Genomic DNA, 24,643 nt, shown 5'->3' with positions numbered 1-24,643 from the left:
CGCGAAGGGTAGGAATAGAGAAAGAGAAAAGAGTGAAAAGGAAAAAAAGGAACTTAGAGCAAAAGAAGTTAAAAAGACACAGGGAGAAAAGAGACAAAGAGCAACAAAGCAAGAGAAAAAGAGAGACACCGAGAGTGAAAGAGACAGAGAGTGGGAGAAAAGGGGTGGAAAAGAGAGAGAGAGAGAGAGAGAGAGAGAGAGAGAGAAAACACAAGTACAGTGTCTTTGTTCGAGGCACCTTTCTTTGTCAACATCAAGTTGACATATTTCAACCTGCAGCTTGTTTTTCTCTTGCGCTTCTCTGAGTGTTGTCTCGCGGGCTGCCTGTTTGACACCTGTGACCTAGAGTAATACTACAAACATACTACTAAAGGGCGGTGCTGGGAATCAAACGGACTGAACCACTTCAAGACAGTGGAGTATTTCCGACGTAGCGTTGATCATACTTTTGTTTTACTTTGTTTTACTTTTTTAGAAACGATTTATCTGGCGTTTTTCATATCATTTGGGCCTATCCTGTCCTTTATTGAGGAAAATAGAGTTTTAAAAATCCTCTCAACTTTGGGGGTGCTTAAGTTGATTTTCGGGGCTCTTGAGCACCCCCAAAAACAGGCTGGTTACGTCCATGGCGTCCACGTATTTGACACAAATGTCCAGCAGATGTCAGGAAGGAGTTACACAGACTGGGGTATGGGAGCAGCCACTGAATAAAAGACGTGTTAGCTCACAGCGGAGCTGCACCCTGGAACGTCTGTTAATCTGTTAAGGTTTATTTCAAGACAATTGTGAGTATTATTCTTCTTTTGGTGATGGCGAATCACGCACAGTTAACACATATTTTGATCAGCAGCCAGCGGTTTTCCTGCTGTGTCCCCAATAATGCTTACGTGCATTCCCGGGAGTTACCTTTCAAAAACGAGGACAAAAACTAAGGCTGGGACTTCATATTAATTCCGCCAGTAAACTTTTGGATTTGCTCATGATAAGCTGAACAATACATGTTCGAGTGGATCTTTTTTGTTTGCAGTGAAACGAAAACATTACATAATTGTTTTTCGCCAATAGTTCTTGCTTCCCCACCTTAGCTCTGTTAGCTAACGTCGCCAAGAAGCTACACCTATACGGCATGTTTTCGTCCACATTGAACAGCTTCGGGCAATTATTTGGAGTATTTCCATAGGAGTATTTTCAATGATTTCTGTAGTTTGTTTCTAATTTTGCTGTAGTTGTACATTTGTAGTATGCGTAAATGTATTCCCATTGTAGAACTTTTTAGCATATTTGTAGTATTTTTGTGAAATGACTGTAGTTGCATTTTTGTAGTATTTTTGTCGGATATTGGTTTAGTAGTAGTTTTTTTTATTATTATAGTATTTCTGTGGTTGTATTTTTGTAGTGATGATGTCAATTATTTATGAAGTATTTCTGCAGGAGTATTTTTTGTAGAATTTTAGTACCACATCCTTAATATGCTTGTAAAATTAGCGTTGTTGTATTTCTGTAGTGTCTTTGTGTTGATATTTCTTTAGTTACATTTTTATGACAGAATTACTGTAGTGGTATTTTTGTAGCATTTATGTATATGTGAATTTCCCTTCGGGGATGAATAAAGTATCTATCTATCTATATATCTATCTAAAAGTATTTGAGATGTTTCCATCTGAGTATTTTTGTATTATTTCTGTAGGAGTAGTAGTATTTTTATTTTTTTTTTAGCATTTTTGTAGTATTTATTTCGTATTTTTAAAGTATTTCCATTGTTGAACTTTTTATAGTTTATTCTTAGTATTTTAATATTATTGTAGTTGTATTTTTGTTGTAATACCTCTTTAGTAGTTTTTTTAGCAGGCCGGATGAACAAGCCTGTTTTCTACATATGTTTTTTTAATTGATGTTCACTTTGTTTTATGTAATGTTACCCAATGCAAGATCTATTGCAGTATTGTCATTGTGGAAGACTCAAGATCTCTCAATTTCTTTATGCAGAGGTTTTTGAGTTTTTCCATGCCCGCATGACAGTTTCCTATCAGGGGATGGTTTAATCGTGGCCTCTGCAGTCTTTTGATACATTTTATGATTAAAGGCATCACAAATAAATGTGACTTGACCTCTGGCTCTTGGGCCGTAGTTTGCCCACCTCTTACGTTGAACCTAATGTGGCTTAGCATACAAGTGTGTGCCAGGTGTTGGCATCCTTTCGCCCGCAGATGAGTGAAATAGCAAAATAAGTGCAGCAAGTGCTGGGCTGACTGTCATGCTTGTTAAAAAGAGACATTTGCCCTAATTGAATTGTGTGTAATTGCAATGGGTGGAGTACATCCAGGGTTTGGGAAGGTTACTTAAAAAATGCAGTTACCTGTTGACGTAGTCAGAATACCATAACGTGAAGTAATATAACTTGATTACTTTCATTTACTTTTGGAATACTCCAACATAAATTATGCTAATATAAGAGAAAATAAACATCAAATAATACAAATAAAATCACCAATCTTTGTTTAAGATACATGAGCTAGGTAACCTACAAAAAGAGTTGGGGGAAAGTAAAGAAAGTGCCTTAATTTTAACCACGTAGTACATATGGTCCAGTCAAGTCACATTTTTTGTGACGCCCTAAATCAGAAAATGTCTCAAAGGACTGAACAGGCCAAAATGAAACTATCCCCTGATCTTGCATTTTTGTCGTATTTCCATAGAATAATTTTTGTAGTTTATCTACCATATTTGTAGTATTGCTTGAGTTGTATTTTTGTGGTGATTTTGGCATTCCTGTAACATTTCTAAAGTATTACTCTACTTATATTTTTGTAGTTTTTTTATGATAGTTTTTTATTAGTATCTCCATTGTTCATTTTTGTAGTATATCTGAAGCATTTACTCTGGTTGTATTTTTGTTGTATTTCTGTCATAATTATGTAGAGAGGATTTTTGTGTTAAAGAATTACTGTAGTGGTATTTTTGTAGTATTTCTGTAAAAGTATTTTTGAAGTATTTCCGTACAAGTATCATGACTGCTCTGAGTAACCAGCACCCCTAAACCTCTGAACCAAAAATTGCCTTTGCTGCAAAGTGATCCTTATTTTGAACAAATACACCTGTAATTTGATGACATATTTTTTTCTGTAACTGTAACAGAATACAATTACCTTTTTTTTGGTATCCTAATTACGTAACGCCATTGCATGTATTCCGTTCCTCCCCAAGCCTAAGTACACTGAAGTTGAAAAATAACTTAGTTACAGTTGTAAGAAGTTGGATCCTCTTTTGCTTTAAAAAATATTCACGTTAAAGTATAGGAAAACTATAACAAGATGATTACATATATGTATGACAAATAGATAATGGGAATACTTTGCTGTTTGCAAACCATGATAAGTATTTAGGCTTCCATTGTGTGCGTGTTGTCACACGAATGGTTGGTATGTGACAGGATGGCTGTGTATCTGGAAGAACAATCTCGACCGGATTCCCCCCCCACTGCTTTCGTTTAAACGGAAAGGGAGCACCAAATGTATTTTTGTCATGGAAGATTCAGGGTGCTTGAACTCCTTTGAAAATACTTAAATTTTAAAGTTGTATTTTTTAAGGTCAGGAAAATTCTTGAATTTTGGGTAGAGTGATTTAATGCTTGATGTTATTTCAATGGGAGTATTTCCTGGCTTTCTAACTCGATAGACTACGCTTTCAAATTAATAAAATTAATAAGTGCATAAAAATGATGCAGATGGTTGCTCCAGTCCTCATTATCAAGTTGTCATGTGTAATGTTACCGCCCCCCTAATGTCGCATCCAAGAGGACAAGCTTATCAGAACAGTCATATTGATTTTGGCTCTTTTTCCAGAAACTGCTCTTTCAGCTCAGCTCACTGAGAAGAGTCTGCTCTTTGGGCTCCCAAACGCCAGATTTTTTTTTTGTGATTGCTTATCAATAATAATAAAACATGAGTAATTTGTATATGTTTTGCAGGGTGTTTTGGAGGGAATCCTTTTTCCCACGGAGGAGGACCTCTTGAAGCGCATCCCCAAAAGTAAGTTAAACTCAACTTTAACTTTATAGAGCATATTATTTTATGAAATATATATTTTTTTTAAGTAAAAAAAAAATACAGGTTACGTATACAAGCCTTAAACATATTTCTATAAACCTTAAACATACAAAATATAGCACTGAAGCAACTTGCAAACAAATTCAACTTACCAACGATCGTCCGGAACTTTCATCCATCCATTATCTGTACCGCTTATCCTCAGTGGGGTCGCGGGGGTGCTGGAGCCCATCCCAGCTATCTTCAGGCAGTGGGCAGGGGACACCCTGAAATGGTTGCCAGCCAGTCGCAGGGCACACAGAGACGGACAACTCACTCGCTCTTTCACACCTTTAAACACTTTCCTTTTCTGCCTTATTCAACTCTGACATTTTCACCTCTTCCCTCACACTCTTCTTACAACTATCCCTCCACGATCCATCAATTCTCAGTTTTCCTTCCACATAAAATGATCAGACATACCACTCATTTCACCTCTGTAAACATGCACATCCAACAATCTACTTAACATCCCTTTCCGAACTACTACATGATCCATCAGTGCTCTGTCCACAATCTCAACACCATCCACTCTGACAAAGGTATAATTATTCACATCCCTCTTTTTAAACAATGTATTTCCAATCACCAACTCATTTTCCACACATAACTCAATCAATTTCTTCCCACTCTAATTTCTTCCTGTTACTCCATACCAATCACATTTCAACCGTTCCATCACCCACTCTAGCATTCAGGTCACCTAGTATTACCACTTTCCAGCCTTCTTTCGCATTTGCCACACAGTCGGACAAATCCTTCCCGAACTCCTCTCTTTCCTCAAGCACTTCTTTCTGAACCAGGTCCATATGCACTTATAAACATCCATACTCCTACACCCCACTTTAACCTCACCCACATCAATCTGGAAGATATCTCTTTTCCACTCCACCAGTTTTTCCTTTGCTTTCTCGCTCACAAGCACAGCCACTCCTTCTTTAGCAAGTCCACCCGTAACTCCAGCCTTTCTGCCATACATACCTCCAAGCTGTAATTCACCCTTTCTTTTCATATTTGTTTCACTCAAGGCTAACACATCAACCTTCCTTTTAGTCATCATCCTTCCGATCTCCTCTTTCTTCCACTCAGTCGCTTTACTTTCACGTCCTCTCACATTTAGTGACCCTATAACAAGGGTTTGCGAGACCTTTCGGTCCCCCGCCCCCCTTTCTTTGCCTTGCTGTCTCTTAGGGAGTAGAGATGGAGAGGAGAGGATCCCCAGTCCCCTCGCTCCCTCCACTTTAGTCGCCTCTTACGACACGCAGCGGACCACGGTGGGAGAATTCTCTTACCTCTCATGAGGAGAGGCCCCCCTCACCACAGGGAAAATATCACTATCGGTGAAAAGTAAATGTATTTTGATTTCAATGCTTTCAGATGAATATCTGGATATCCAGTTTACAATGTCTCTGGCAAACCTTCCTCTACCAGGTTACAACAATCACAATTTTCCATCCGATTCCCTTAATATTTTTTCCCTTCAAACTATATTAAATGCACCGTTTAACTTTTTCTATTCTTGTTTTACCATACACTGTTCAGGAAAATATGTGAAGCTGTCAAACGATTGCTTTAATGCATGCGTGTAAAACATGTGGGGCATTTCAGGCTCGCTGACAATGATGGCTGTATTTCTTTTTCCTTTCTTTCTTGCGGTCTTTTCTTTTTTTTTTTCTTTGTCACTCTTTCTCTCTCCCTTTGTCTCTCTCGGTCACTCTCTCTTTCCTCTGTCTTTTTTCTCCATCACTTTTTCTGTTTCTCTCACTCTTAGCCTCCATTTGTCCCTCTTTTTCTCCCTTTTTCACTATCTTATTTCTCTTTTCTCACTCTTTGTCTTTTCCTTCTGTTTTTCCTTCGATATGACTTTCTCTCATTCTCCCATTCTTTCTATATCTCTCCTCCTCTTTCTCTTTATCCCTCTTTCTCTTTCTCCTCCTTTCTTTGTTTCAATCTTTTTCTAACTCTTTCCATCGGTCGTATTATTTCTTTCTCTCAGTTTCCTTTTTTTGTTTCATTCCCTTTCTCACTCTTTCTGTCAGTCTCTCACTCTTCCTGTCTATCTTTCTCTCTGCCTCTCCCCCCCTCGCTCTATCTCAGCCTTGCTCTTTATCTCTACTTCGCGCTCTCGCTCGCTCTATCCAGCCCCTGTGAGTTTTTATTTTCTAATATGTGGCCTCAAGCTAAAGTGAGTTTAAAACCTCTGCTTTAGTGGGACATAACATAGTTCTCTTAAAATAAAATTAAAAATTACCAACTATCTCAGTGGCTGATAAATGAGAAGGAAGATGAGATTATTTTGGAAATAATTGTCTGATCGTTGATCTTTAAAATTTAGGTTATTTGGGGCCGAGAAATTGGTTATGTGGTAATGTGATTATCTTTGTAAAGAACATGGCAATAAGATGCGTATGTTGACACGCAGGCCAGGATGTGATATGTACCTCAATCTGATACACACAAAAATAAATACATGCCATGATCACTTAACTGCTCTCATGTACACGATAGATCAACCTACAGTATCCAAATTATTATTTAATTCATACTTGAAAATCTGGGGTGCTCACACTTTTTCAGCATGCTAAATAACTTGACACAAAACATACTGGGTAGCGTATGTTTTTTCCGTTTAGCATTTTTGTAGTTTACTTACCCACGACAACAATGCACTATATATATATAATACATCTCATCTCATCTCATCAGCTGCACCGCTTATCCTCAGTAGGGTCGTTGGGGTGCTGGAGCCCATCCCAGCAATCATCGGGCAGTGGGCAGGGGACACCCTGAACTGGTTGCCAGCCAATCGCAGGGCACACTGGGACAGACAACTCACTCGCTCATTCACACCTAGGGACAATTTGGACCGGCCAATTCACCTTAAATGCATGTTTTTGGAATGTGGGAGGAAACAGGAGTGCCCGGAGGAAACCCACGCAAGCACGGGGAGAACATACAAGTCTGGAGCTGGATTTGAACCCACGCAGGAGGTTCCCATGACATGAACTGTGTCGCACATGCGCTAACCACTGCGCCGCCGTGCTGCCCATATATAATACATATATAATACATATATATGTATGTATGTATGTATATAAATATATATATATATATATTTTGGCAGCACGGCGGCGCAGTGGTTAGCGCTTGTGCGGCACAGTTCATGTCATGGGAACCTGTCGCGGGTTCAAATCCAGCTCCAGACTTCCTGTGCGGAGTTTGTATGTCCTCCCCGTGCTTGCGTGGGTTTCCTCTGGGCACTCCGGTTTCCTCCCACATTCCAAAGACATGCATTTCAGGTGAATTGGCCGGTCCAAATTGTCCCTAGGTGTGAATGAGCGAAAGAGTTGTCTGTCCCTGTGTGCCCTGCGATTGGCTGGCAACCAGTTCAGGGTGTCCCCTGCCCACTGCCCCGAGATGGCTGGGATGGGCTCCAGCCCCCCCGCGACCCTAATGAGGATAAGCGGTACGGAAAATGAGATTAGATATATATATATATATATATATATATATATATATACAGGGAGTGCAGAATTATTAGGCAAATGAGTATTTTGACCACATCATCCTCTTTATGCATGTTGTCTTACTCCAAGCTGTATAGGCTCGAAAGCCTACTACCAATTAAGCATAACAGGTGATGTGCATCTCTGTAATGAGAAGGGGTGTGGTCTAATGACATCAACACCCTATATCAGGTGTGCATAATTATTAGGCAACTTCCTTTCCTTTGGCAAAATGGGTCAGAAGAGGGACTTGACAGGCTCTGAAAAGTCAAAAATAGTGAGATATCTTGCAGAGGGATGCAGCACTCTTAAAATTGCCAAGCTTCTGAAGCGTGATCATCGAACAATCAAGCGTTACATTCAAAATAGTCAACAGGGTCGCAAGAAGCGTGTAGAAAAACCAAGGCGCAAAATAACTGGCCGTGAACTGAGAAAAGTCAAGCGTACAGCTGCCAAGATGCCACTTGCCACCAGTTTTGCCATATTTCAGAGCTGCAACATCACTGGAGTGCCCAAAAGCACTAGGTGTGCAATACTCAGAGACATGGCCAAGGTAAGAAAGGCTGAAAAACGACCACCACTGAACAAGACACACAAGCTGAAACGTCAAGACTGGGCCAAGAAAAATCTCAAGACGGATTTTTCTAAGGTTTTATGGAGTGATGAAATGAGAGTGAGTCTTGATGGGCCAGATGGATGGGCCCGTGGCTGGATCGGTAAAGGGCAGAGAGCTCCAGTCCGCCTCAGACGCCAGCAAGGTGGAGGTGGGGTACTGGTATGGGCTGGTATCATCAAAGATGAGCTTGTGGGGGCTTTTCGGGTTGAGGATGGACTCAAGCTCAACTCCCAGTCCTACTGCCAGTTTCTGGAAGACACCTTCATCAAGCAGTGGTACAGGAAGAAGTCCGCATCCTTCAAGAAAAACATGATTTTCATGCAGGACAACGCTCCATCCCACGCATCCAAGTACTCCACAGCGTGGCTGGCAAGAAAGGGTCTAAAAGAAGAAAAACTAATGACATGGCCTCCTTGTTCACCTGATCTGAACCCCATAGAGAACCTGTGGTCCCTCATCAAATGTGAGATTTACAAAGAGGGAAAACAGTACACCTCTCTGAACAGTGTCTGGGAGGCTGTGGTTGCTGCTGCACGCAATGTTGATCGTGAACAGATCAAAGCACTGACAGAATCCATGGATGGCAGGCTTTTGAGTGTCCTTGCAAAGAAAGGTGGCTATATTGGTCACTGATTTGTTTTTGTTTTGTTTTTGAATGTCAGAAATGTATATTTGTGAATGTTGAGCTGTTATATTGGTTTCCCTGATGAAAATAAATAATTGAAATGGGTATACATTTGTTTTTTGTTAAGTTGCCTAATAATTATGCACAGTAATAGTCACCTGCACACACAGATAATTCATTCATTAAGAACATGGTTGTTGTTCAATAATAAAATTAATCCTCAAAAATACAACTTGCCTAATAATTTTGCACTCCCTGTATATATATATATGTATATATGTATATATATGTATGTATGTATGTATGTATGTATGTATATGTGTGTGTGTGCGCTCGTTCTACTAGATGACTTCTGACCTTTGCTCCGAGTCATGCCAAGCCAGGGAGTTGCACTTATGCAGCCCAAGTGCAAAAATAGTTTTGTTTTTTTTTCCCTGGTCCTGTTAAATGTAACTCGCATAGCTTTGTTAGGAAGGTCATAAATAACTTGTCCAAACAACTGTTGTTTTTGGTTTTCTTTATTTTACTAGATTATCATCTTCAGCTTTATTTCTTTATCTTATTACTCTTAATTAGTAAGGGTTTTTTATTTCATAAATTCCCTTTTTTAATTTAGTATTAAACTTACACACAATTCCAGAAGACCGGCGCTCTCAGAACGAAGGCTTCGGACCGGATCATAGGGGGGAAATCAGATCTGAAAGATATGAGGGAGCAAGTCCATGTATGATTTTGTATAATACTAAGAGAACCTTGAAATCACATCTTAGGCTAACAGGGAGCCAATGCAGGTTAGCCAAAATCGGCGTGATGTGATCGGACTTTTTTGTTAAAAGACTCGCTGCAGCATTTTGTACCAGCTGAAGACTTACTGATAAAACAATTCAAAAAAAACTAATGTCTTGCTCCAAAAGGCGGGACAGCTTAATAGAAATTTAAAACTGTTCTCTTCATATTATATATTCAATTATTTATTCAATAAGTGTTTGGCTTTTGCAACAACAATTGCAGCCTGGTCATCTTGGAAAGGGGGATTACCTCATGTGCAGCCCGTTCTCAAGGTTTCTTCATTTTTCTCATGCTGAGGTTTTTAAGTTTTTTATTGCCCTCATGACTGTTTTAGATTAGGGGATGTTGTTATTATGGTCTGCACAGCCCTTTGATACTTTTTGTGATTAAGGCCTATACAAATAAATGTGACTAGACCCCAAAATTCGCTACACTATATGCATTTATGAAACGTTTATTTCTGTTTTTCTTCAGGTGACCTGACCCAGCTGTCATCAATGATCTCATTGGGAAGTTTATGAAAAAGAAGGCGGAGCCAAATTGACCCATATTTCATTATCATGTTCAATCTGATGAAAAAGGATAAGGAGAGGGATTCAGGAAGGAAGGAAAAGAAAGATAAAAAAGAGAGGATGTCTGCAGCAGAGCTTCGAAGCTTGGAAGAGATGAGCATGCGGCGTGGTTTCTTTAATTTAAAAAGAGAGGCAAAGCGTGAGTCGAAGAACAAAGTAGAGATTTCCAATCCGATTCCAATCAAAGTGGCAAGCGGCTCGGAGCTTACTTTGACCGACATTGAATCAGATGGCTTGACAAACACAAGCAGTTTGGTTCTGGATGATCAGCTAAGTGCTGCAAGCTCCACTGATGACCTAAAGGGCGAGGGTGGAGGACAGGATCATCGTCACTCTGTGCGAGATCGTGTTGCCCACTTTGGCTCATTGGCTAAGCAAAACTCCTCACAGATGATGAAGCGGTTTTCCTTTTCCCAGAGAAGTAAAGAAGAATGCTCTTCAGAATGCTCCACACCTACTGGTAAAAACTCTAACTCTCCACAGGTGGAGAGCAAAGTATTTAACATGTTGCGCAAACATAGCCTCAATCAACATTCCTCAAAACCAACTTTGAGACATTTCTTCATCCCAGAACTGGTGGTTAAGACCTTTCCTGCTCAACTAGAGTTACCAGCAGTTGTTTCCCCGACGCCACCTGAGACACGCGAGTTAGAACTCAAACGTCGTAACACGGGCGACTTTGGTTTTTCTCTGCGTCGCACCACCATGCTGGACCGCAGCCCAGATGGAGGCGTCTTCAGACGAGTGGTTCATTTTGCTGAACCTGGTGCTGGAACAAAGGATCTTGCACTTGGTCTGGTTCCAGGAGACAGACTTGTGGAAATAAACGGACACAATGTCGAAATCAAGAGCCGGGATGAAATAGTTGAGATGATCCGCCAGTCGGGGGACACTGTGCGGCTGAAAGTCCAGCCAATACTGGAGCTGAGTGAGCTAAGCCGCTGTTGGCTGAGGAACACAGACAATCAACGAATGGAGGTCAGACATGTGAGCTGCATCACTAAATCATTATTTATTCATGTGGTGTCCTTTTCACCTTTAAAATATCAGTCTATGTGCTTGGCTTTTTTATGCTGTTTTAATGGATAGCAAAGTAATTTCAATTTCGCACATTGTCTGCTATCTGAGCTGCAGAATTTACTCAATTCTGTTTTTGCATACAGAGGCTCCCTTATTAGGGCCATTCGACTTACGATAAACAGTAGATATAAACATTTTTTTCAGGATGTCGAAAAATATCCGGACATTGTTGTAAGTTAGATTTTGTATTGTGTGCACCTTTTTCCGAGTACAGGACATTACTGTAGTGCTTCTTTCCGCTGCTACCGGCTTGTGGCGCTGTGAGAGGTCACCCAGAATCCACCCGGAAGTAAAAAAAAAATCTGCTTCCTCTTTCTAGTTCGTATGTAAACATACAGTGCTACGTGTACTGAATCTCCAGCTTTCTCAGAACTTTTACGTTTTTATTGTTTAATATCTCGTTCATCCATTCAATATGGGGCGGCAGTAGCTCAGGAGGTAGAGCGATCGTTTTAGGATTAAGGGATCCCAGTTCGAATCCCGGCTTGTCCGTGTTACATGTCGAAGTGTCCTTGGGTAAGACATTGAACCCCCAATTACCCCCAATAAGCAGGTTAGCGCCTTACATGGCTGCACACATCACGGCCGCTATTGGGAAATGTGAAGCACAATGTAAAGCGCTTTGGGAAGTCATTGACTTGAAAAGCGCTATATAAATGCAGATCATTTCATTTCATTTTCAATATGGTTGGTGTTAGGTGTAAAGGAGATGCGGGCCGTTTCTTTAGAAATGGGAGTGGAATAAGAAAGTTTGATGCTGTTGAGAAAATGACCCAGACGCTTTTTTTTGGCCACTTTTTACCACGGAGAAGGACCTCTCGAAGCACATCTTCCAAAAGTAAGTTACACTTAACTTTAATTATTTTTTAGAGCATAATATTTGATGAAATGTTTACTTTTCAGTGAAAAACAATACAGGTTACTTATACAAGCCTTAAACATACTTATATCAACCTCAAACATACAAAATATAGCACTTAAGCAATTTATGAACAAATTCTACTTACGAACCATCGTCTGTAATCTATCTCGTTAGTAAGTCGGGCAGTTTCTGTACTCATATCGGTCATTTGGTAAATGACTGGATCAAAAATTAATACCGCTGCTTTTTTGATTGCGGCTCTGGTTTACAGAAGTTTATTGCATACCTGTCAACTTCAGCCAAATGCTCCTCTTATTAATTATTGCACTTCCCTTGTTAAGCGACAATAAACCTTGCAAACACACCAACAGACTATGTGGAATAAAATTTATTTTCTATCAGTTCATAGCAGCAATTGACGCAAAAAGATCATAGGAACAGTTTAAAATAACACAAAGTATGTAATATCAGAAAGATAACGTCTTTATCATCAAAGTTCACTTCCAAAAATGTTCTTTTGATCCGCGCTGAATTTCTTCCTTTAAGCTTACTGGAAGATTTTGGCCTTGAAATTGCTTGAATTTGGCCATGAAAAAGGTGTACGAACCTTGAAATAAAGCCTTGGTTCCACAGACGGCATATTTTCCACCTGACTCACCTCAACTGAACTCAATTCAACCGAGCTGAATTCCAAAACGTACTTTGCCGCAGTCACTGCCCACACGGTCAGAGCTCCCCATCAACCCCTACTATATATCAAAGCGGCGCTGCCACGAGCGGCTGCCTTTTCCAGCAGCTGCCCTGTTGTTTTATTGTCTGCTCCTATCTTCGGTGTTTTTTCTTCCCGTTTTGACAACTACACTATGGATTACTTCTATCCTATGGACATGGGTTTCAACGCACAAGAAATGCGTGTATTTCAACTCCTTGCCCTGAGGAATTCTCGTGCCGGCGTGATGAAGGGGCCCATGGTGGAAGAAAAGCCGAAGCTAGCGAAGCGGCTAGCGGCGTTATAAGTCTACGGTACCATCCGTAATCATGGTAAATGCGAACTCACGACCAAATAGGATCATCGAGTGCTTTTTGAAAACATCGAAGCGCACAGGGAGCGCAGTTGCTGTGTTTTGCGGAAACGTGGCTCACGTTTAGCATTCCGGACGCTAACGTGTAGCCACCCGGAGCCACCTGGAGAAATCCGGCTTCAACGTCGCTAAACAGAGACATGAAAGCCGGGGGGAATCGGAGAGGAGGCGGACTTGCTAACACGAGGTGGTGTATCCCTGGATTCTCACAAAGAAAAGATTTCCATCTGCCGCAGGAATGTCGAACTTTTGGACTGGCGTGACGTCATCCACTCCGCTACAAGCACCCTCGGGCATCATGTTAATCTGTTAATAAACAACGGGGTAGACTGCTGGAAGTGTGAATTTCCCTACGGGGATGAATAAAGTATATATCTATCTATCTATCTACTGACATCATAGCCGTAAGCCTACGTTGCAGAGTGTTATGTGGACAATAATGACAGTAGAGCCTGGGCTGCACGTTAAGGCAAAGCTTGTATACTGACAACGATTTCATACTCCAAAAAAGCACCAGGACTTGATTTGACATTGTAAAACAATCACGTTAAAACACAAAGTTGAAAACAAACTCACTCACCATTAAGCAGTTCTCTAATCTTCGCTATACACATACTCAGGGTTCCTGCAGATCCTTGAAAAGTCTTAAAAGGCATTGAATTTATTATTCTAAAAATAAGGCCTTAATTGTCATTAAAATGTATTAATTGTATTGTTTTTTAATTTCACGTAACCGCAATAATGGAACTATCAAAACGTTGATGTGATTTCAGTTGGGCCTTCCAGAGCAGACGCATGTTTTAGGCCTACCCACAATACACATAGCAACTTTGGTTGGAGACGTTTAATTTGGACCATGTCCGGAAAGCATACATTTCATGAGAAGTGAATGTTTCTGGCCGTGGCCAAAAGCTGTGTTAGGAAATGTGTACGAGGCGCGATGTTTAATGTGTAAGAAATATTTGTGTTTGTTTTGTTGGTTTAAATTGTGTTTTTTGTTGAACCTGGTCTAAATTTTGACCTAAAAAGGCATTAATAAGTCTTAAAACGTCTTAAATATAACTTAAGCTGTAGGAACCCTGGATACTAATCCGAGGTGTCGAAACATTTGTATTATTGATATTGAGTCTTACTGTCATTATAGAAGGGGATTACCTCATGTCCACCCCCTTCTCAGACTCTTTTTGATTAACGGATATAAGGTTAATTGTGACTTGACTTGATGGTGTATTAAGAGTCTGTAGTCTGTGACGGTCTGTGCAGCCCTTCGATATTAGGGCTATACAAATATACTTGACATATCGATGCGGTGGATAAGTGAGGGTAGATTCGATCCAAATTTAGTGGCATTGGCAAGCAGGTCTGCAACTGTAAACGTCATCCATTAATTTGAACCACTTTCAATTCTTTTGCTGTTTTGCCATTGAGCCCTTGTGATCTTAAATGTCGTGGTAGTCTCTCTTCATTTATGTATGTTTACTTTTTCTTTAAATTGAAAGTAGTTACCGCAGAAACCATGCTTTAATCTGTTCAGCAATCCCTTGGAACACCCCTCTCTTTTGTTGTTAAAAGGGCTGTCGTGAATATATTAACTTGCAAATATCTTTCATATTCACGATAACCACTTTTTTTCTCTACCCCCGTTTGTGATCACCTTCACTGAAATGTCAAGCACAGTAAGACCTCGGTTATCGCGGTTAATGGGGACCAAAACCAAAGTAGCGGCGCACCTTTTTTAAAAATTATTATTTTTGTAGACCCGTTTAATGGGGAGCAAAACCACCCGCAAAAAGTGAATCTGCGAAGTAGCGACGCCCCTTCAAAAAGAAAAAAAAAATCTCATCTCATTATCTGCACCGCTTATCCTTATTATTCGCGAGCGAGCCCCTAACCCGCGGTGCGGGTACTTTCAGGCGCGATACGCACAACACCGTGACAAGCCGGCCTGTCGGAAGCGCAGACAAGGCACTGCTGTATCTCGTCTGTATCGCGATCTCAAAGCGTCCAACAGCGTCTGCTTCACGGGCAGAAATTTCTGGCCGTGATTCAGCCTCGATACGCCCGTGAAAGGCTGTGTGACCATGCCTTAAGGAAGGCAAAACAGTGTCTCAGGCTAAGGTCTTTAAAAAAAAAAATGCTTTTGGGATATAGCAGATGTTTGCCAGATTTATTTTTTACAAATTTAAAATTTCCAAGGTAATAGAGAAGTAAAATTGAAAACTTTTACTATGTGATGTTCAAATTATTGATCGACCGATGTGGGTTCTTCACAGGGCCGATACCAATTATTAGTATTAAGATCTGGAGAAGACACTGCACTAATGCTTGGGATCTATGTTTGTCCTCCCTGCAATATGATTGGCTAGCTACTTCCTCGTTAGACCAACGCACTGTACACATTAGACTCAAAGTTAAAACAAATTATCTGATTCAATTAACCATTTTTTTTTGCAAAACGATCGCAAATAATTTTACCCAAATGCGGAGGGGGCTGCCTGGTTGTAGAATTGAGATAAGTCGATGCTGTTTAACTGAAGCTTAAACGAAATTGGATGCAATTGACATAACTTTTAGTGAGTGTTTGCCTTTGAAAACCCGATGCGGCCGAACCTCACTTTGACCCTTGTTCCAGCGGCCACAGAGTAAATTGAGTTGGAGACCTTTGATGTAGACTGATTTTTGGCCTTGTTTCAGAAAGGCAATCTTTTCCATTCCATCTGTGACAGAAGAAAGACAATTGGTGGCCTTTTTACTCTGGGAAGCTGGAAGCAAAAAAAAAAATCAACATGTTTTTGCGTTCACTTGTTGGCCCGATGATTCTGTATCAGGTTCTGTGTTTGTGTTGGATTGCCCATGACAGACCAGTACTGACTGAAGTGAGGAGGCTTCTATTTTTACTACCCATTACCTTCGTATTACAACAGCTGTCCCCACATCTTCTGTCTGTCCGGGGTCAGAAATAGCCGGCCTATCGGCGCTTTCTCGCGCTCCCCTTTCCTGCTTGTTTTCTTTGTTCTCTTGCTTTCAGCTCTCAAAGTTTAACTTATTTTGAGTTTGACCCCTTAAAACTGGATTTGTGGAATTACTTCGCTTGCAGGTAATGTATTAGTACGTATGGTGATGGGTTCAGCAAAAAAGATTAAATGCCTTTTTCCTGTTTTTGGTTGACTTGGTTTGCATGTATGGCTTCATTCTGGAAGCTTCATTTCTTAGCAGCAGACAAGTTTTATCTTTCCGTTTGTATGTTCAAAGTTGGTTTCTATAGTACCGGGAGAATGTATATTTTGCTAAGAACTGGAACAAATGAAACGTGTAGTAATTGTTTTGTTTGTTAGAGATTGCAGTAAATTTTCTAGCCAATTCAATGATGATTTAATGGATGATGGTTTCCCCAAGGTCTTAAAAACTTTACAAAGTCTCACATTTGATAACTGCAAATAAGGCATTGAAAAGGTCTTTAATTTTGTTTACAACTCTTAATGTAATGCTCTGAATGTGTGATAGAGCTAATAATTGTATAATAAGGAAACTAACAAAAGTATGTAACATAGTTGTAAAAATCGTTTTCATTCTCTCCGACTTTATCTCTGGTGTCTGATGTCCCGAATATGTCGCGGTAACGTGCCGCTCCACCACCCCAGACGGTTCCGGTTAGCTCCCAACACAGTTACCAGCCACCTTGCCCGGAGTCTTAAGAGCACCAGAAGTGCGTGCGGGCTTTAGGGGTCGCCCCGAAGTGCTCGTGCAGCAGGCTCATTGGCTGCGGAGTTTTGGTTGCACCGCGTGGTCACCGGGGGTAGCTGTACTTGCTCCCGTTTCCTCTCAAAGGCGGCACCTGCATCTGTCCGTTCCTGTACCTGACCCCGCGCAGTTTTGCTCACGGCTGCCTCAGTCCCACCCTGTGGCCAGGTCGGGGGCCAGTCACCCTTTGGTGCCACTGGGTCGTCCGGCCACCCTTGCAAACCAAACCTCAGCTGGCTAGTACTCTATACCATCACTATACTTCATGCAGATATGTTCCAAAATATTCCACACGCCACGAATATCGAGAAATTAATTCTCTTCTTTGACCTTTTAGCCCTTAGAGCTGTGACATCACCAGATGACAACATGGACCAAAACAAGTGCGGATCCTATTGAAACAGACGATGATTGTAGTAATCAACAAAATTATAGTGCTCATTTTTGCTTGGAGTAATTGTAACTTTACTTACCGTGTCGCTGGGGGACTTCTGATTTTGTAGTCCTTGTTGCGTGCTTCGATCTTCAAAATTTGCCGTTGTGTACAGCAAGCGTTGCTTTTTTGCCTCTGCCTCCTTAAATGTGCGTAATTGTTGATTTTTCTTCATGGAGTTTTCCCGCGTGTCTTGCAATTAATGTAATATTGTCGAGATAACTCCCCGTTAGTGGGAGGGTTCCCACAGGCTTCCAGTTTTGTTTGGTCTAGGTTTGCCCCGTTAGCAGTCTGCTAGCTGGCTAGCCTGCAGTGCTCATTGTTATTCCTTGGCTGTGTTTTTGTTAGTAGCTCCTGGGTATCCTGGCCGCCTTTGCATGCCTTTGGTCGTCCTGATTCCTGTTTTTTCCATTGATCGGTCCTGATTCGCCCTCTATAGTATCCGGTAGGGCTGCACGATTAACCAAAATCGAATCGTTATTGCGATGTGACGTAGTGCGATTGTGTAACCGCAAAAATATATTTTTCAAGGATTCATAGTTCCAGTTTGTTATTTGAGTGATGGAGTGTTTGGCCAACAAGAGTTGTCACATTTCGTAGTTGAACAGCGCCGGACAATCAGAAGGTTTTAATAGTACCAACCAATAAGGACGAGGCAAAGTTTGCACAACGTGTGTACACGACTTTGATAGGCTGGTTAAGGCTGCCAGTAATTAAAACAACCCTTGCACAAATGGCCACCAAAACAAACGCCACAGGTCGTAGCTTTAATGGCTATATTGTAAAAGAAATTCATTATTAAATTGGACTCTTAGCATAGTCAGAAAAGCACAAAGAAAAGCTGTTTACCAGCGGGTGCCGGCTGGATACTTGCCGCGTCCGGAAATTGACTGAGGTGGCGCAAGAAAGGAAAGCTAACAGCTAGGCCAACAACTCTCAAGCCACCACTGCCGAACATGGCTAGTCACCAACCCCAGAGCCATTACCTGGAGCTAAAACTCGTGGAAAACTGCTACAGTTGTGACTCTTGTATTTTAATCATTACCTTGCAGAAGTCGTGGTTACTGACGTGGTGTTGAGTATTAGTTAGATGGTGTCAAATGCCCCAGCCAGCTCCCTCAGCACCCTCCCTGGTACTCCACACGGGCCAATTGCCTTGCTGGGGTTCACAATTCTTAGAACACATCTCACTTCATGTTGTTGAATTGCCAGTGTGTGTTGCGGATTCTAGCTGCCTGCCATCTTCATGACGGGCATAGAAGTGATTTAAATCCTCTCCTACTGAAGCATCAGCCCAACCTTCAACATTTTGTTGCCCCCTGAAGGTTGTGATCTTTTTGAGTCCCTGACACTTGTCCTTGAGTCTGTTGCTGCAAAGTAAAATAGAATAGAATAGAATATACCTTTATTGTCATTGTTACAAAATGGTTAAACATATTGTAACAACGAATTTGGACGTGGCACTCCAGGTTCACATTTAACAGTGAGGATAAAAGAAAGTAATGAAGATAAATGAACAAGAAGATAAGGTTATAATTTACACAATATAAAGGAACAAAGAAGATAAAGGTATTTACACAAGAAATGTGGGCATGTAGGATGTTACATACAGTTTTGGGATCGTATTAGTGCAATATGCGTTAGTGCAAAAATAGTCAACGTTGGGCAAAATAGTCAACATTGTGCAAAGTGAGCATAGGCATGAATACAATTTTACATCTGTATGAGGTAGTGTGTTTGAGTTTCAGTATTTTGTGCGGTGTGTGTTAAGGGTGGTAATGGCTATGGGGAAGAAACTGTCTCTGAGTCTGTTTGTTTTTGTTTTGTGTGACCTGTAGCGTCTGCCGGAAGGCAGCAGGTCAAAGAGGTGGTGAGAAAAGTCCTTGATGATGTTTTTTGCTCTGCTTAGGTAGCAAGAGCAGGCAATGTCCTCCAGACTGGGTAGAGAGCAACCAAGGATTCTCTGGGCTGTGTTGAAGACCCTCTGAATGGTTTTCCTGTCTGCTGCCGTGCACCCAGCATGCCACACCGTAATGCAGTATGTTAGAATGCTCTCCACTGTGGACACCAGCAGCTGCTGTTTCAGATGATTTTTTTCCTGAGCACTCTCAGGAAATGGAGTCTCTGCTGGGCCTTCCCTACCACCGTTCTGGTGTTTGCAGACCAGGAGAGGTCATCAGAGATGAGCACACCCGGGAATTTGATGGAGTGGACTCTACACAGTCTCCTTTTATAATGAGTGGTGCTGGGTTCCTGCGTTTCCTCCTGTAGTCCAGAATGAGTTCTTTTGTTTTTGTGGTGTTCAGTATGAGGTGGTTTTTCGAACACCACATTGTCAGTGACTCCACCTCATGCCTGTACGTCGCCTCGTGTCCCTCAGAGATGAGGCCGACCAAGGTAGTATCGTTGGCGTACTTAACAATTGTGTTTGTGAGGTGGGTCAGTGAGCAGTCGGAGGTGTGGAGGGTGAAAAGCAGGGGACTCAGTACACATCCTTGGGGGGAGCCAATGCTCAGTGTTACGGTGGGAGGGACGTGGTTGCAGAGTTTCACGGACTGTGGGCAGTTTGAAAGGATGTCCATTACCCAGTGGCAGATGGAGGAAGAGAGTCCTAGGTGAGAACGTTTCTCCACCAAGATCTCCGGGATAATGGTAATGAAGGCTGAGCTGAAGTCCAGGAGAAGCATCCTGACATAGCTCCCCCGGTGCTCCAGGTGGCTCAGCGCGGTGTGAAGTGTGGTGTTTATGGTGTCATCAGTGGAGCGGTTTGCCCTGTAAGCAAACTGATGGGGGTCCAGTGTGGGTGGTAGGTAGTCCTTGATGTGCTGGGACACCAACCTCTCACAGCACTTCATGACCACAGGCGTAAGTGTAACAGGCCTGTAATTGTTGACGCTTTCCACTGCTGACTTCTTTGGAATGGGAATGATGGTGGAGGTTTTGAAGCAGGGTGGGATGGTAGTCTGTCACAGGGAGTGGTTAAAGAGGGTGGTGAAGACCCCAGCCTGCTGTTCAGCACAGTCCCTGAGTACCCTCCCTGGTACTCCATCTGGGCCAGCTGCCTTCCTGGGGTTTATGGTTCTCAGCAGACGAAAGCCACTCCTTAGTAAAAGGAACATGGAAGCCCGTCTGGAATTTGCCAAAAAGCACCTGAATGACTCTCGGACCATGAGAAACAAAATTCTCTGGTCTGATGAGACAAAGATTGAACTCTTTGGTGCGAATGCCAGACGCCATGTTTGGAGGAAACCAGGCACCGCTCATCACCAGGCCAATACCATCCCTACAGTGAAGCATGGTGGTGGCAGCATCATGCTGTGGGGATGTTTTTCAGCAGCCGGAACTGGCAGACTAGTCAGGATAGAAGAAAAAATGAATGCAGCAATATATAGAGATATCCTGGATGAAAACCTGCTCCAGAGCGCTCTTGACCTCAGGCTGGGACGAAGGTTCATTTTTCAGCAGGACAACGACCCAAAGCACACAGCCAAGATCTCAAAAGATTGGCTTCAGAACCACTCCGTGAATGTCCTGAAGTGGCCCAGCCAGAGTCCAGACTTGAATCCGATCGAACATCTCTGGAGAGATCTGAAAATGGCTGTGCACAAACGTCTCCCATCCAACCTTACTTATGTAAATGTGATTTTTTTAGTTTTCTATTTTTAATAAATTCAAAAAAAGTAAAAAAAAACAAAACGTTTTCACATTGTCATAATGGAGTATTTTGTGTAGAATTTTGAGAAAAGAGATTAAATTAATACAATTTGGAATGAGGCTGTAACATAACAAAATGTGGAAAAAGTGAAGCGCTGTAAATACTTTCCGGATGCACTGTATATATGAACACAAAATAATTACACAAGAAAATGTGGGCATGTAAAAATCAGAAAATATTTACATTGTGTGTTTACCTACAGGGATCATGGTAGTGCAATATTCAGTAGTGCAAATAGGCAACATTGTTCAAAGTAAGCATATGCATGAATACAATATAATATATGTATGGTAGTGTGTTTGCATTGGTATTCCTTCTAAAAGACTGTGGAGCGTTTGTTTTTGTTCTGTGTATTTTGGGTGGTGATGGCTCTGGGGAAGAAACTCTCACAGTCTGTTTGTTTTTTTGTGTGACCTGTAGCGTCTGCCGCAGGGCAGCAGGTCAAACAGGTGGTGGCCAGGCTGAGAGAGTCCTTTTTTTTAAATAACTTTTTATTTCTCACACACATTTTGACAGAGGTTTGATTCCACCATCATACATCAACACAAACACAAAATATATACACTTGACACATCCATAAATAACAGAAGAAACAACAGAAAAAAAAATAATTATACAATAAATAAAATAAAAAAAAAGTGGTGTTCAGACACCAAGTAAAAATTGTGTGATGAGCTTCCATCTTTTCTCGAATTGATCAAGTTTCAGTTGAAGTCTTGCAGTGACTTTTTTTCCATAATGTACATTTGCTTTAATTTGTCCCTCCATTGTTTTATGTCAGGGGGTTGTGGTTTCAGCCAGGACACTGTGATCATTTTCTTTGCTACCAGAAGCATAACCTGTAGTATATATTTGTGTTGACCAGACAATAATTCTTCTGGCAAAATTCCTAGGCCATTGAGCCCAACCGCAACTCCCAATCAATAATTAATTTGATTTCTGTCTGAATACTTCTCCAAAAATTTAATATTACAGGGCAATTCCAGAAAATGTGCATAAAGTCGCTGACCCCCCCACAGTAAAGCCAACATACATTTAAGGTATTTTTAGATTTTGAAGTGATAGAAGGGTGTATAGAAGAATCGCATTTTTACTTTCCATTCAAACTCTCTCCATGTCGGGCTGCTGGTTATTTTGTGTCCCTCTTTCAAAGTTTTTTCCTATTCGTTGTCTTTTATCACTACATTAGCTTCATGTTCCCATTTTTCCTTAACCACCATGTCATCATTACTAAGATCCATTCTCAGAGCTTTATATAATTTTGAGATAACCCCCTTTATTGATTGTCCTTTTGAATATGATATTAATAATTCCTCAACTTTAGTTGGCTCCTTACATATTTTCCCCCATTCATCATGTTTCTGGAGGTAATGCCTAAGTTGGAAATATTTGTAAAAATCATTTCTAGGTAGGTCAAATTCTTGTTGGAGTTGTTCAAATGATTTCATTGCCTGTCCTTCGAATACATGGGTAATCAACATCAATCCTTTTTGGGCCCATTTTTCAAATCCTACCTCCATAACCCCAGGTTTAAAGTCTGTGTTTTTCGCTATTTTTGTAGCCCTATTCACAGATCATGATATTTTTAATTTTTGTTGTATTGTTGACCAAGTTTTAATAGTTCCCTTAATCCATTCATTCTGGATTTTTAACTTTTTCCACATCATGACTGAGATGTATGGTAACGATTCCACAGGCACATTGGGACAAGATTGCTGCTCCATGTCCGCCCATATTGCATCTTTGTCTGTAGTAATCCACAAAATAAATGCTTTAATTTGAGCTGCCCTAGATGGTAGGGCACCCCCTCTGAGACTGGGAGGTCACTGGTTCAAGCCTCGGCCGAGTCATACCTAAGACTTACAACATTGGTACTCATTGCCTCCCTGCTTGGCGCTCAGCATTAAGGGTTGGAATTGGGGGGTTTGGTCACCCAATGACTAAAATGGCTGCGCCCTGTTTGGCTGCGGCTGCATCAGCTCGCTACGGGTCAGGTGTATCGACATTTCGTTCTGTGTGCATTGTTACAAAGAATGACAATAAAAGTAAATTCTATTCTATTCTAATATTTAATATTGGGTTTGTCTAGACCCCCTTTTTCTTTAGAAGCTAACAGGGTTTTGTATTTTTTTCTAGGTTTCTTATTTTGCCACAGGAATTTTGTTATCAATGTATTTAACATTTTAAATGTGGATCAGAATAGGAAGAGATTGAAACAGAAATAATAGTCTTCGTAATATGTTCATTCTAATTGTTTCTACCCTTCCGATAAGATTTAAGGGCAAAATTTCCCATCTTTCCAAATCTTTCCTTATTTCTTTTATCAACATTACGTAATTTGCATCAAACTGCTGTGTGGAATGGGGTGTAATAGTCACCCCCAAATATTTAAACGCTTTATTTGTCCATTTGAAATCAAATCTTTCAATCACATCTGTTGGACATTTTCCTGATATCCTCATCATTGCTACTGATTTGCTCTCATTATTTAAATATCCAGCTACTTCTCCATATATTTTAAGGTTCTCCAACAGTGGTGGTATTGATAACGAGGTCTCTTTCAGCATTACCTACAGGTCATCTGCAAACAATGATATTTTATGTTCTGCTCCTCCTTCATCTAATATCCCCCTTATTTGCTCATTTTGTCTTATTGATTCCGCGAGTGGTTCTGTGCTTATTGCAAACAAGAGTGGACTCAAACAGTCCCCTTGCCGGACTCCTCTTTTGCTATCAAAGAAATCTGAGCATTGACCATTTACTCTAAAACGAGATTTAGGATTTTTATAGATTTTCACCCATTCTACAAATTTTTGAGGGAAGCCAAAAGCTATAAGTGTTTGATGTTAAAAGCTCCATTTCACCCTATCGAAAGCTTTTTGGGCATCCAAGCTCGGTAACATCGAGGGTTAGGCTTCAGATTTTGTGCTCCAAATTATGTTTAGTATCCTCTTAATATTCTTTGCACCCTGTCTTCCCGGAATAAACCCTGTTTGATCATTTCTAATTAATTCCGCGATGAATTTCTGCATTCTTTTTGCGTTACATAGTAAATTAACTGGTCTATAGCTTTCACACAATATTGTGTCTTTTCCTTCTTTATGCATGACTGTTATGATGCCTTCTGATCATGATTTGGAGGAGATCTCCTTTTGTTAGCGCTTAGTTAAATACTTTTTGCAGTACTGGTGTTAATTCTTCCTTAAAGCTTTTGTAGAACACCCCCGGGAATCCATCCATTCCTGGTGATTTATTTATTTTTGTTTTTTATTGTATATTGTATTTCCTGTTTTGTAATTGGTCGAATAATTTCTAATGTATCCCCCCCTGTTAGTGTTGGTAAATGTAGTTTTCCCAAAATGTTTTGTGCCGTGCAGTTATCCAAGTCATTGTACAAATCTTTGTAATAATCTGCAAACGCCTCTGCAATACCTTTGGGTTTTACTAAACATTGTTTAGAGATTGGATGTATTATTTGTGATATAATTCTATCTGTTTGGGCCTTTATAAGTTGGAAGGCTAGGAATCGACGGGCTC

The 24,643-nt window shown here is 40.9% G+C and overlaps 1 protein-coding gene across 4 annotated transcripts in view; it reads left to right on the top strand.

Annotated features, from left to right (window-relative positions):
- Nucleotides 1-656: 656 nt before the first annotated feature.
- myo18ab (myosin XVIIIA b) overlaps nucleotides 657-24,643 on the top strand; it is a 297,356-nt gene continuing 273,369 nt past the window's right edge. For 3 of the 4 annotated variants that reach the window (XM_088345491.1, XM_088345488.1, XM_088345487.1), the window contains exons 1-3: nucleotides 657-785; nucleotides 3,968-4,028; nucleotides 10,096-11,180. In XM_088345491.1, coding sequence (XP_088201617.1) covers nucleotides 10,182-11,180 — 999 coding nt within the window. In that variant the 5' untranslated portion in view covers nucleotides 657-785; nucleotides 3,968-4,028; nucleotides 10,096-10,181. The remainder of the gene's footprint in view (nucleotides 786-3,967; nucleotides 4,029-10,095; nucleotides 11,181-24,643) is intronic. The other variant, XM_088345490.1, reaches the window with a different exon arrangement.

Source organism: Urocampus carinirostris, chromosome 10 (assembly GCF_059441175.1).
Source record: "Urocampus carinirostris isolate Australia breed hairy pipefish chromosome 10, RoL_Ucar_1.0, whole genome shotgun sequence".
Taxonomy (NCBI): domain Eukaryota; kingdom Metazoa; phylum Chordata; class Actinopteri; order Syngnathiformes; family Syngnathidae; genus Urocampus; species Urocampus carinirostris.
Note: the sequence above shows the minus strand (reverse complement) of the source record. Positions and strands in the feature narration are given on the sequence as shown.